This window comes from Staurois parvus, unplaced genomic scaffold (assembly GCF_062004578.1).
Source record: "Staurois parvus isolate SC_StPar_1 unplaced genomic scaffold, SC_StPar_1.0 ptg000562l, whole genome shotgun sequence".
NCBI lineage: Eukaryota > Metazoa > Chordata > Amphibia > Anura > Ranidae > Staurois > Staurois parvus.
The window spans coordinates 11,977,895-11,992,400 of NW_028318358.1; the positions used below are offsets into that span (position 1 = coordinate 11,977,895).

At 39.8% G+C, this 14,506-nt stretch overlaps 1 protein-coding gene across 1 annotated transcript; it reads left to right on the forward strand.

Annotated features, from left to right (window-relative positions):
• Positions 1-624: 624 nt before the first annotated feature.
• LOC149450841 (keratin, type II cytoskeletal cochleal-like) lies at positions 625-14,201 on the forward strand. The gene is made up of 9 exons (XM_089691484.1): positions 625-1,384; positions 1,479-1,699; positions 4,353-4,413; positions 4,558-4,653; positions 10,480-10,644; positions 11,567-11,692; positions 11,803-12,023; positions 12,574-12,608; positions 12,690-14,201. The coding sequence occupies exons 1-9, from the start codon at positions 716-718 to the stop codon at positions 13,109-13,111; spliced, it is 2,016 nt and encodes a 671-aa protein (XP_089547610.1). The 5' UTR covers positions 625-715; the 3' UTR covers positions 13,112-14,201.
• The last annotated feature ends 305 nt before the right edge of the window (positions 14,202-14,506 follow it).

A 14,506-nucleotide genomic window follows, 5' to 3' on the forward strand; every position in this document is an offset into this window, starting at 1 on the left:
CTTAGCCTAAAAATGTTTTTTTTTTGTGCATAATATAAAAATATAATACACTCTGCAGCTCTAGGTGTTTTAGAATAATAGAAACACATCTACTTGCTTGTTCACAATGCATGCTTTTGTTAAATATACATTTTTATGTTGAATGTTGTCTTGTTTATATTAATATAGATTTCTAATTCTAAAGATACTCCTACACCTCTTGTGTTTTAATCACAGTGTAATTTGCATGTTAATGTGCTGGCACAGAGAAAAGTATGCATTTGGATGACATAGTAAGGTGGGACATAGATATAATTTATGCTTGTTCTGCACATTGATTATAAAATAAAAAAACAGTAGCCTGGAGAGCTTTTCTGGAATAGGTTCACTAATTAATAGATAAAAGGATTTCTTAACCCCAGAGCCATGAAGTGAAGTAATATCTCATACCATCTTTTTTTTCTAGCTCTTCATTGAGAGGTGTGTCTAAATTTATCAATCCACTAAACAGCTAAATAAATGTTGTGCTGCCAGGCATGCCAAACTTGCCAAGCCCAGGATTACAGTAAATTGATCTTATGGTTCCCAAGGGAGCCAAGCCCACTTATTAAAACATATAAAAGGTGTCAGAAAGACTTTTGGGTTCAGAGGGGCTCAGACTTCTTCCCTCTGCTTTTTGCTTCTGTGGTTCAACTTGTTAATTTCTTCCATATTCTGCTTCTCTACATTTGCTAAAATGAAGAGGAACCAGTCACTGGGCAGTAGGTCTGTAACAGGCAGCAGAAACTTTTCTTCTGCCTCAGTTGGTGCTGGAGGAGGTGGTGGTGGTGGTGGAATGAGGACCAGCTTTAGTTCATTTTCTGTGGCTAGAGGTGTAGGTGGTGGTGGTGGTAGTGGTGGAAGTGGTTATTCACATTCTGGAGGTTATGGTATGTCTTCCAGAAGCTATTATGATCTTGGGGGGTCTAAGAAAATAGCAATGGTCCATGGTAGCCGTGGAAGCACTGGTGGCTTTGGGTTTGGTGGTGCAGGTGGAGGTGGAGGTGGAGGTGGAGCAGGTTTTGGAGCAGGTTTTGGTGGAGCAGCAGGTGCAGGATTTAGGGGTGGATCAGGAGCTGGTGGGGGTGGAGGAGGATTTGGTGGACCTGGTGGATTTGGTGGACCTGGTGGATTTGGTGGACCTGGAGGATTTGGTGGACCTGGAGGATTTGGTGGAGGAGGCTTTCCTGGCAATGCCCAAGATTTTCCTCTATGCCCACCTGGTGGAATTCAAAATGTAACCATTAACCAGAACCTTTTAGCACCACTTAATCTGGAAATTGACCCAACTATTCAAAAAGTAAGAACAGAAGAAAGGGAGCAGATCAAGACTCTCAACAACAAGTTTGCATTGTTCATCGATAAGGTAAAAAATAAATTAAAAAGATTTTTTTAATAACTCTTATGTATGCTTTAGCTTGCATGGAATTGTCACCTTTAACTGTATGTCGGAATTTTAGGTCAGGTTTTTGGAGCAGCAAAATCATGTCCTCAAAACTAAGTTGGGCTTCCTGCAGGAGCATGGTCAAAAAGGGGGCACAAAAAGAAACAACATTGAACCCCTTTTTGAGGCTTACATCAATAACCTTAAGCGACAACTGGATGCATTAAATAATGACAGAAGCCGTCTGGAGGCAGAACTGAGAAACAACCAAGACATGGTAGAAGATTTCAAAAACAAGTATGCTTTCTCTTTTAGAACATTTTCTGATTTATCATATTAAACCTATATCTTCTTATCACTCAATAGTGTTGATTTGCTAAAGGCAAAAAGATTGATAACTTTGCAAGTGCACTCTGCAAGGGAATTATCCTCAGTGCTTAGTGAATGAGCTGGAGCTCTATTGACTTCAGCAGACTCTCATCATCCAACCATGTGCAACAATGCTGTTTTTTTCCTTGTACGTGATTGGATATTCTTTGCTTTGTGAAGCCTCACCTTAGCTAAGCTAAAGGAAAAATCCCTTGAAGAGTGTAACTTCACTTGGGCTTTGGAATTGCTAAAAATAACATATGCTCTTTAGTGACTCAGGCTGTTGGTATAATTTTCATTTTTCTAAATCTTTGCTTTCACATTTTTCTAAGGTCCTTGCTCTCTTTTCAAGGAAACAGCATGCTTTTGTGCAGTTAATTTTAAATTGTATAAATTTAGCCTATTAGAACAAAACTATTTTATTATATAACTAAATAAGCAATGCAAGATCAATTTAGAGAGTCTCTTTTCTAGAAAACTAGTTATTTTCAAAGTACATAAAGTTCCATGTTATTGATCAAAAACAGTTGGTGTCTATCCACTTTCTGCAATCCAGAACTCTAAAATAACAGTAAAGTTACTTACTCATGCAAATATGAAAACTTCACTCTGATAGGCCATATGTGTTTTATGTATTTGTACCAGGGCTGCTGGAAACATTTATCAGTGATGTCACTGATGCCCTGAAGCAAGCATACTTAATAATTGTACACTGAACACACGTGCAAAGGCTTGTTGGTTCACATCTTAGATGGATTTCCTCATTTACATGCATTGTGTTCACATTTGTTAGGTACCTAACAGACACTATTTTTTAATATCATGATGCAGGGAGCATTCTCATTAAGTAACTAAATAAATGAAATCAAACATAATTTTTTATTAATATTATAATTATAGTAAGCTGCTATCATGAATTGATTTGTGACTGTGGTTTAGGTTCCTACCTAACCTGTAAGAAATGGACGTTATACTTTATTTTTAGTAGGATGATTTTTCCTGACAGGAGTCAATCACAATTCACTTGGTCCCTTTTCCATTCTTTACTCTTTAAATAAGGACCTTGAAATTTTAATGTTTGTAAAGCAAATGAGAAGGATGTTCACTAGGATGTAACTGATGTGTCAACTGCATAAAACTGATTTCATATACATGTCCTAGAAATTAAAGTCCCATAGTTTTATTAAAAATATTGTTGTACATTCATGGTAATGTAAAGTGCAATTTGCAGTTATCCACAGCGATCAATCAAATCTCTGTTTAATAAGCTCTGCACTGCCTTACTCATAGTAAAGCCAGACATTGTGTCTCATTCCATAGCAATCAGTTGCCTTTACCTTGTAAAGAAGCATTGACTGACAAAGGGTGAAATGGCTGTATGCTAAGGCAATAGGATTTTGCTTTTGATATTGAGGTTGATGTATTAAAAGCAAAAAGGCTTTTCACTTTGCAAGTGAATTTTTCCTTGGCTTACTGATTGAGGATGATTCCATCATCCAATAATGTGTGAGCAAAAATACGTTTATTATTTTCTTTGCGTGGGATTGGGTATTCTTTGCAGAGCTGTTGAGTCACAGCTCTGTGTGTGAATGAACACGCAGAGCAGTGGCTAGGGAATGAGCTGCTTGGGTGCCCCCATAGCATGCTGCATGCTCTGAAGGCACTAAGCAGGGAGAAGGAGCTCGGAGAGCCGGCGGGGGACCCGAGAAGAGGAGGATAGGGGCTGCTCTGTGCAAAACCACTGCACACAGTAGGTAAGTATAACTGTGGGTTATTTTTTTTTTTTTCAAAGAAAATTGCCTTTATTATCACTTTAATTATTGTAGACTATTGATTATTATGGTAACACTGACGTTTTTACATTTTTTTATAGCAGTAATGGTTTGTTGTATGCCATTTCAAACAAAAGGGTATTGCACAGAGTTATGTAATTGTAAAAGGCACATTTTACCAGGTTAGAAAATAATCTTTTTTTAAATTATGAGGCTCTGTGCCATTCCACAGCTTTGGTCATTTTCATCCAGAGTAATTTCCTTTCCTATAATCTACTGCTTCTGTGTTTACTGCAGGTTAAAGTGTAATATTTGTATAGCTTACTAGGCCTTAGTTGTGGTGTTGGCATTAGTTTTGTCTTTCCAGGCTTTTTTTCCTTTATTTTGCCCAATGAGTTGGCCAATAACACACTTTCAGATCTAGTATGACAAAGCTAACTCATCCTATTGTTTCAGGGTAACAGACGCAGGATAAAATGATAGGATTCCACCCCTCTCCTCTTTTTCCAACATAGATGGGCGTGGTGTTGCAGTCCTCAGAGATACTGTAGCTAGGAACAATGTAACTGTTAAAATTCAGCACAGACATACAGCACAGGAAATTATCAGCTCACAATATTTCTAGTAAAATCAAAAGGCATTTTTTGCACTTACCAAACATGTATCACAAAAATCTTTAAACAGTTTATTTACCAGACCAAAAGGAACTAAGTAAGAGAATTTCAGAGTTATGGTTTACATACACTTTAAAAAGGACACAATTTTTTTGTACATTTTGTACATTTTAACTATATTATGCTTTCTGATAGATATGAAGACGAAATAAACAAACGCACAACTGCAGAGAATGAATTTGTGGTATTAAAGAAGGTGAGTAATGCTAAGTTAATAAAAAAATTATTGAAGAAAAATACCAACACTTGCAAATATTACTATATGTATTGTAGATGGTAAAACAAAGTTATTTAGTCGAAACAATCTTTACAATGTCCTAATAAGTTGACTATTCTATAGGATGTGGATGCGGCATATATGAACAAAGTGGAACTGGAGTGTAAAGTGGATCAGATAACTGATGAGATCAACTTCCTGAGAACTCTTTATGAAGCGGTAAAGTTGTCCAGCTTCCCCCATGAACTGCCTAGTGCTTTATCTATATTATACATGCCTCTTTGATATAAATGATACAAAAATCACAGCTAGTTGAACATTTTATGCAGAATATTGCCTGCTGCATAATCAGCTGACATAATGGCACACCCAGTTTAGATATAAACATCTGATAATTATTACTGTCTTCTAACAGAGTGCGTTAGATGTATGTTTATTAAGATGCACTTATAATTAAATCATTACAAAGAACTAGTTATGGGTCTGCAAGCTTTTACAAGCCTCATGCACACATACCGTAAGTTAAAGTTGACCTCCATGATAGCAAAGGGTTAAATATGTTGTTCCTCGGCAAACAACTACCTACACAGATACAATACATACAATATATGCTAGCTGTTTTACCTGCTAAAAGAATTGGTATTTCTGTCCATTCAGTTCTGAGGTTTACACAGCTTTGCCATACAGCACAGTCTTGTCAGGCAGAGCAAGAGACCTGGTTATTATTTTCTGTCAATAAATAACACTTACCAGCCTTATTATTATTATTATTATACAGGACTTATAAAGGGCCAACAGTAACACTTTACAATAAAAAGGGATGGTACAGCTACAATACAATCAAAACAAGAGGATTAAGAGGGTCCTACTTATAAGAGCTTACAGTCTAATAGGGTGGGGCAAGTGGTACAAAAGTTTAACTGTGGGGGATGAGGTGATGGAAGTGATAAATGTCTATTCGGAGGCTTGATAGGCTTCCCTGAAAAAAATAGTTTTCAGGGATCGCCTAAAGGCAGCCAGAGTAGAGGATAGCCAGACAGATTGAGGTAGAGAGTTCCAGAGGATGGGAGAGGCTCTGGCAAAGTCCCGGAGATGAGCTTGGGAGGAGGACACAAGGGTGCTTGAGAGCAGAAGATCATGAGAGGAGCAGAGAGGACAGTTTGGGTGATACTTGGAGACAAGATTGGTGATGTAGCTCGTTGCAGAGTTGTGAATGGCTTTGTATGTTGTTAGTATTTTGAATTTAATTTGCTGGGCCTTGTCCCTCCTCCAGCCTTTCAGTGAACAGTGAAAAGAAAAGCAGCTGACTGGTTAAATCTCTGGTTCATATCTCTGTTAGTCTGCTCTCCCTCCCATCAGCATGCTCCTTGTTAACACATGAGCACTAACTACATCACAGCTGACTGGCTCCTTGTGCTGCTTCTCCCTCTCCCAGGCTGAGCTAAAGTTTACAGCGGCCTGCAAGAGGCTGATAGCAAGCAAAATTCTGGTGCTCGGATTGCCTGCATTTATAAAAAAAAAAGCATTTATTCAGCTATTAAATTGGTTGTAAAGGCTAGGCTTCTATGCATAAAGGTAAAAAGCCTTCTATGTGCTGCTCCCCCCACAGCCTCTCCTAATACCTACCTGAAACCCCTCTTGATCCAGCTCTGTGCATGGGAGCCTTGGCTCTCCTGGGTATCTCTCCCTTCTCATTGGTTGAGACACTGACCATTGGCTCCCACTGCTGTCAATCACAGCCAATGAGGAGAGAGCGGGGGGCGGGGCCAAGCTGCAGCTGTGTGTCTTTTGGTCGCATAGAGTGGGGCTCAAGAGCAAGCATGCATGAGTGCCCCCATAGCAAGCACCTTGCTATAGGAGTACTGGTCCAGGGAAAGAGTCAGGAGCCAAGAGTGCTGGTGGGGGGACCCGAGAAAAGGAAGATGGGGGCTGCTCTGTGCAAAACCATTGCACAGAACAGATAAGTACAGTTGCAAGAAAAAGTATGTGAACCCCTTGGGATTACGTGGAGTTTTGCATGAATTGGGCATAAAATGTGCTCTGAACGTCATGTAAGTCACAACAATAGAAGAACACAGTCTGCTGAACATAATACTACACAAACATTAGATGTTGCCATGGTTTAATTGCACATAACATGTAAACATTCACAGTGCAGGGAGGAAAAAGTATGTGAACCTTTGGACTTAATAACTGGTTGACCCTCCTTTGGCAGCGATAACCTCAACCAAACGTTTCCTGTAGCTGCAGATCAGACCTGCACAACGATCTGGAGTCATTTTGGACCACTCCTCTTCACAAAACTGTTTCAGTGTAGCAATATTCTTGGGATGTCTGGTGTGAATCGCTCTCTTAAGGTCATGCCACAGCATTTCAATGGGGTTGAGGTCAGGACTCTGACTGGGCCACTCCAGAAGGCGTATTCTGTGCTGTTGCAGCCATTGTTTTGTTGAATTACTTGTATGCTTTGGGTCATTGTCCTGTTGCATCCCCCTTCCTCTGCGGAGCTTCAGTTGGCGGACAGATGGTCGTACATTTTCCTGCAAAATGTCTTGATAAACTCTGGAATTCATTTTCCCATCAATGACAACAATCCGTCCAGGCCCTGAGGCAGCAAATCAGCCCCAAACCATGATGCTCCCTCCGCCATGTTTCACAGTGGGGATGAGGTTTTGATGTTGGTGTGCTGTGCCTTTTTTTCTCCACACATAGTGTTATGTGTTCTTCCCAAACAACTCAATCTTGGTGTCATCTGTCCACAGTATATTTTGCCAGTAGTGCTGTGGAACATCCAGGTGCTCTTTTGCAAACTTCAAACGTGCTGCAATATTCTTTTTGGACAGCAATGGCTTCCTCCGTGGTGTCCTCCCATGTACTCCATTCTTGTTTAATGTTTTCCTTATTGTAGATGTGTCAACAAAAATGTTAGCATGTGCCAGAGATTTCTGTAGGTCTCTAGCTGACACTCTGGGATTCTTCTTTACCTCATGGAGCATTCTGCGCTGTGCTCTTGCAGTCATTTTTACAGGACGACCGCGCCTAGGGAGAGTAGCAACAGTGCTAAACTTTCTCCATTTGTAGACAGTCTGTTTTACCGTGGACACATGAACATCAAGGCTTTTGGAGATACTTTTGTAACCCTTTCCAGCTTCATGCAAGTCAACAATTCTTGATCGTAGGTCTTCTGAGAGCTCTTTTCTGCGAGGCATGGTTCACATCAGACAGTGCTTCTTGAAACCAGTAAACCCAAAACAGGTGTGTGTTTTTTAAGGGCAGGACAGCTGTCAGCAACACATCCAATATCATCACACTGATTGGAGTCAAGGTTGGCTCACTCCTGGCTCCAATTAGCTCTGGGAGAAGTCATTAAGCTAGGGCCTCACATACTTTTTCCTCCCTGCACTGTGAATTTTTACATGTTATGTGCAATGAAACCATGGCAACATCTAATGTTTGTGTATTATTATGTTCAGCAGACTGTGTTCTTCTATTGTTGTGACTTAGATGACGTTCAGAGCACATTTTATGCTCAATTCATGCAAAACTCCACGTAATCCCAAGGGGTTCACATACTTTTTCTTGCAACTGTATATCATTATTATTATTATTATAATACAGGCTTTATATAGCGCCAACAGTTTAGGATGGGATAAGCTTGGGAGAAGTCCTCGAGGTGAGCATGGGAAGAGGTGACAAGGGAAGTAGAGAGCAGGAGGCCTTTGGGAGGACCAAAGAGAGCGGATTGCTCATATTTTGAGACCAGGTTAGTAATGTAGCTGGGGGCAGAGTTGTGGATGGCTTTGTAAGTTGTTCGTACTTTGAATCATATTTGTTATTAAAAAAATTAACCTTTAACTTCACTTTTATGAATGTAGAGCTGCATTAATGTGCGCTTTTTATATGTCCCTGGAGTTCTTCTTTGGAGTTAAAGTGTTACTAATCCCACAACAGTAAGATCAGTCTGCAAATATGCAGTAAAGCATGCTTGTTATACTCACTGTGGAACCTAAGGGGTTAATCCTCTACATTGTGTAAAAAGGCCGTTTGATCCTGACTTCTCTGCTCCTCCTCTTGTTCAAATGTCCATGTCTTATTTCCTGATAAGAGAGACTGAACCGTAGCCATTCGCACATGCTAAGTTTAGTGTATATTGCTAGAGAGATTTTTTTTTTTGGGGAGAGTGCGGGTGATCAGCACAGGGCCAATCAGCACTGTCCAGAAAGAGGTCAGGGGTTCTATATCCTCCTAGAGCAGAAAGCAAACTCCTCCTACAAGCTTTAACCACTGCTCTGCTGGACACTGATAGAAGTCACAAGACTGCTCTAACTGCTGATGAGATTTGGTATTTTATATTTACTAAAATAATTGCACTTCCATGTTGTGTGTACTGTGGGAGACCAGATACAGTGAATGCAGGGTCCTGGGTTTAGTAACACTTTAAACTCCAGGCAGTTAAATCACAGCTGGAACACACACATGTAAGTTACTGTACCTGCCAAAAGATTTGCAATTCTGTTTATCCAGCCTTGTAATCTGGGCAACCTTAGCACATTACACAGGAAGATCCTGACACTCTTGTGACATCCCTGCAAACTACACTGCAATTTATCAATACAACCTGGTCTATGACCCATCCCAGCCTGTAGCTGAATAGTGAATAAGAATTAGCTCATTGATTAGATGGTCCCTTTGCTCTCACCTCTTGCCTGGAAGCTCTCTGTGTTAGACTAAGAGCTTTGCAAAGCATTAGAGCTTGATTGGATTATAGTCCCTTTATCTGAAGCTATGTAGAGATTTAGGCAAATTTGCCAGCTGTATGTATTTTATGAAATCATGGGTTAAACAGTTATTTTTATATCTGCTTGGAATTCAACTTCAGTTTTTCAGGGCAGGCACAACTATCCTCATCCACACATGAATCCAGCCACAGAAACCCACTGGATTCTTGCTGCCTGTGAATGAGGATACCATAGCATCATCAGACATAATTCTTATCATTCAGCTTCCTTTAACAAATGAGTACAACCACACTGATTGCCTTTGCAGCTCTCTGCACAGCATCAAAATGCTGCAAATAAAGTTGGTGCTGGAGGACCTCCCTCTGCCAGTCACTGTGATTGCAGGTTTCAATAGAGAGAAGATAACTGCAGGGGCGGACTGACAACTCATGGGGCCCCTGGGCAATAGGGGATCATGGGGCCCCTGTGTCCTTGCCCAAACTCAAAAAAGCCTATGAAAGAGGTACCAGGGGCATCTCATGGGCCCCCTACTGACCCCGGGCCCTCGGGCAGTGCCCGAGTTTCCACATGGTCAGTCCGCCCCTGGATAACTGTAATATGCCCAGCAGTGCCTGCATACTGCAAGTCCCACGCTGATTAAGGCCTAAGCCTAGGTTCACACTAGTGCTGCTGAATAAACGTGTTTTTTAGCGTGTTTTTATGTGCATTTTTATGTTTTTGTTTTGTTGTTATATGAGGAGACTGGTGGTTAAGCACAAAACCATGCTAAAAACACAAAAATGTGTTTTACATTGGCTCTCATTGAAGTCTATGGGCCAAAAAACACAGGATGCTGCACCTTTTCAAAAATCACACTGCACCATGTTGCATTGATGTGAATGGGCACCATAGAGAATAATGTGATTTACAGTGTTGTTCATTACAATGCAATGACATATGCAGGAGAAATTGCACTAGTGAGAATGGGGATAATTGGGAGAGTATAATATATATTGTTATTATTGGCCTTGGGGCAAATGCTTCCCTTTTACCTCCAGCCTAGTCCACCCCTGCTTACAGCTATAAGGCCAACATGAATAATTTTTAAAGTACTATAAGATTTTGAGTAGTTTAAACCTGCAGTGTACTAACATTATACACACCCAATATAAATTATATTTTATTCCTGTAACAAAATAACCCTCTGGCTAAAGGAAACTGACATACATAAATGCATAGACATAATTATGCCACTTGCAGGTTTATATTGTAACTTTTTCTTTGATCTTTTGCTAAAGTTCTGTGCACTCTTGTGTATCAATTTCAGGAAATGAATGACCTTCAAGGGCAGATTGCGGATACCTCTGTCATCTTGTCTATGGACAACAACAGAAGTCTGGATCTCCAGGGGATCATTAGTGAGGTTAAAAATCAATATGAAGAGATTGCCCAGAGGAGCAAACTTGAGGCTGAAAATGCTTATGCGATGAAGGTAAGTAGGAAATAAATATGAACACCAGATTTACTCTAGGAATTGTATGTCATTCATACTGGCATCATCTAAGGTCTACTAATTAGTGCTTACAGTGTGCGGTAAAATTGTGTTTGGTGAAAGGACATACTATAGAAAGGGCAAATCCGTCTTCATCTGTGGTTGAATTTCCTTAGAGCAGACCATGTTCATCTACTTGTAATAAATTTGGAAAAGCCGATTACCAAATTATGCCAAAAATGGGAAATAGAAGTTTAGTACTTTAGTGCTACTAGTAGAACTATTTGAGGTGTAGGGGATTGATTGTAAGTGGTACATCTGCTCTTTTTCCTGATAGGAGCCTCTGGTCATATGACTGGCCTTGAGGAGATGTCTGGAGACACTAGTTCTCATCATGTCTGTCACCAATGTGCATAATGATTACAAAGTTGCACAAACGTTGCCATATTATCTCCATAATAGGCCTACAACCATATAATTTTTCAGGCTGAGGCAGTTGTGGCAAATGTCTGCCTTTGCTCATCTCCAATAAATGGTGGATTGATTGGACTAGTAGTTTACACAAGAAAGATACAATTGTTTGTGCTTTCTTTTAAGCCCAAAGGAGGCAACTATTTCTAGCAAGATCTAGCAAGGTATTTTCTGTACTTGATGAAATTGTCCTTAGCTTGAAATATGTAAACTAATGCAGCCAACACATTTAAGGAATTGTAAATAGACCCTGCTTCAGACAAATAGTGTGACCCCACAGTACACATTAAATTTCACTCTATATTGTAGGAAAATAGACGGAGGGGCCTGAATAGTTACTAATGGGTTATTTAAGAAATTATGTATTTTCACAAATGTCTATTTTTGTATGCATTGCAGCTTTTGGGCACATGTGGTATATTTAACCTTATTTTTGACATGTCTTTTTCAGTTCCAGCAGCTAAAAGACACTGCAGGACAACATGGCAATAGCCTAAAATCCAGTAAGAATGAGATAGCTGAGCTGAGCCGAGCAATCCAGAGACTAAAGGCTGAAATTGAAAACGTGAAGAAACAGGTGAGCTATCACATATATTACTTTGATGAACTGTTCATGGATCTATCATTCAGAAAAGATTACCATTTGTACTATATTTTAGAACTAAATGACTGCTTTGGTTTTGCTAGTGTGCCAATCTTCAGACAAGTATCTCAGAAGCTGAAGAGCGAGGTGAGCATGCTGTAGCAGATGCCCAAAAGAAGCTTGATGAACTCCATACTGCACTTAAAAAGGCAAAGGAAGATCTGGCAAAACAGATGCGTGAGTACCAGGAGCTAATGAGCGTGAAGCTGGCCCTGGATATTGAGATTGCTACCTACAGAGCATTGCTAGAAGGAGAGGAGTGCAGGTGAGTGTTAGTAAAAAACCCTCAAAGGGTTGGCACATATTGCAGAATTCCCCACCGCAGAAGCATTAGCTGTAACAGAAAGAAGGGCTATTGATGAATATATTTTGATGGCTGCACCCAGTCAGGCACTGCTACCAGTGCTGAAACTGTAACTGTTTCAATAGCTAGCAATTTATGATAATGTTATGGTTGGAGTCTTTACTTACACCCCAAGACAAAAAGAAAACTTTAGAAAACTTAAAAAAATACATATTTGGGGAACTGGAGCACTCATAATCTGGTGCAGCTGTTGATGGTAGCCAATCATCTTCTAACTTCAGCTTGTTCAATTAAGCTTTGACAATAAAATCTGGAAGCTGATTGGTTTCTATGCAGAGCTGTATCAGATTTTGCATGCTCCAGTTTTAGTAAATCTCCCCATTTGTGTCTTAAAGATGACATATGTTCTGAGAATCTATAATGTTTTGGAGTTATTTAAATGTATGAAAATATATTGTGTTCCTATATCAAAGCTACAAATAACTACATCTCTTGTCACTGTTATTTACAGGATGTCTGGAGAAATTGTGAATCCTGTTAATATTTGTAAGTATACAGAAACTGATTTGTTAAATTTTTGGTAAAGTTCTGAGCTTAAAAATATAATGCAAATATCTCTCTCTACAGCTGTGGTGAGTGGATCCACTTCATACAATATTGGAGGAGGAGGAGCAGGAGGAGGAATGGCCATGGGAGGCGGTGGTGGAGGAGGATTTGGAGCTGGTGGTGGAGGCGGATTTGGAGCTGGTGGTGGAGGCGGATTTGGAGCTGGTGGTGGAGGCGGATTTGGAGCTGGTGGTGGAGGTGGATTTGGAGCTGGTGGTGCTGGATTTGGATCTGGAGGTGCAGGATTTGGAGGTGGAGGATATGGAGTTGCAGGTGGTGGATATGGAGGAGGTGGAGGATATGGAGGAGGATCTTCAATGAGTATTGGAGGCGGTGGGGGAGACTACGGTGTTGGAGGTGGCAGTTTCAGCTCTGGAAGCAGACAAGGCGTGGCCATCATCTCAAAAACATCTACTGCATCTTCATCCAGAACAACATACTAAACACAGCTTAAGCCACATATCTTCAACCATATTCTTTTCTTGTCTGCTAAAATAGCTTGGCTTCTTCCATAATTCACCATCCTGAAACCACAGTTGTACACAATCATATATGGTAACTGCAACAAACCATTCAAAAATGGTTTCCAGGTACCAGCTTCCATTATGTTAAGTTGAAGTTGAACCACATACCTTATCTGTTTTGACACAGAATAAAGGGTTGCATAACCCTTCTGCCACCATCATTGTATCTGATCACCTGTCAGGGTTCCTACAATAAACTTACATAAAATATAGACATTAGCACAAAGAAGAAGCACAGCTGGACCCATGTGTGCGTATTCTGCCCACAGGAAGGGAGCAATGAAAAATACCAAAGATGTCACCCTACCACATATTTTTGTAGAAGAATTCAAGTTATTACCACATGCCTACAATACTTCCATATAGCTCCAGAGCAAAAACAGGTGCTGTGTGAAAGTGTATCCTCCCTGCCCTGTCTGGTATAATAGTTGAAAGAGACAAACATACCATACCTCCTTCAAATTGAACTCATGTATTCAGGGGATAATGACCACATTTCATTAGACCATAGAGTTAAAACTAATAAACCAAATATTGTTTGTTATCTTTATGATCTGCAAAGGTGCATCCACATTAGCAAAAAACAGATGACGGTTGTTTGGAGCCATTACGTTATGTAAATCATACCACCCATGCATGAACAATAATAATTTCCTATGCTATAGTATACATAAAATGTATGTTCATATGGGATTTTTTTTTGAGGGATGAAAACAATATGTACTTTTCTCTGAACTGCTCATGTCTATGCTGTACCTTTCCATTTCTCTAGCTAAAGTTTTGTAAATCTTGAGCAAGCCATGATTGTTGACAGTTAATTGGCTCTATTCTGAATGGTAAAGACCATGAATTAATATTGTATGTCTTTCTACATGTGTATAGTGTATAGACACTGTACCATTTTTTTTTAAAATATGCCCAGTCTATAAAGAATTGTTATTCCTTTTGGACAATGTAAACTTCCGAACTGTCTGTGCTGTTGTCTAATAAACTGCATTATTAACTCAAATTCAGTATGTATTGACTATTAGTTGGTTTCACCTTATATTTATATTTCTGGTCAATAATAATAGAAATGCAACATGTATGATACCTAGACTGTGGTAGACATTAGGGTAGGTCAGATTTTAACAAGAAATGGGATAATAACATCAAATGGTTTAATAGGCCTCAGTCAGAACTTTAATTTGCCATATATAGTTACATAATAAACACGGGCTGGAATTGACAGTGGATCCACTTGCTCAGCAGGGGATTACTCCACTGATCCCCGCTGAGCAAGCGGATGACAGGTCCATGTTTGCTCCGATGCTG

What these genes read in the sequence shown, in the direction of transcription:
- LOC149450841 (XM_089691484.1), top strand. Translation starts at nt 716, where the DNA reads ATGAAGAGGAACCAGTCACTGGGCAGTAGGTCTGTAACAGGCAGCAGA. An exon ending in TTGCATTGTTCATCGATAAG is followed by an intron (nt 1,385 to 1,478) that starts GTAAAAAATAAA and finishes TCGGAATTTTAG; the next exon opens with GTCAGGTTTTTGGAGCAGCA. An exon ending in TTGAAAACGTGAAGAAACAG is followed by an intron (nt 11,693 to 11,802) that starts GTGAGCTATCAC and finishes TGGTTTTGCTAG; the next exon opens with TGTGCCAATCTTCAGACAAG.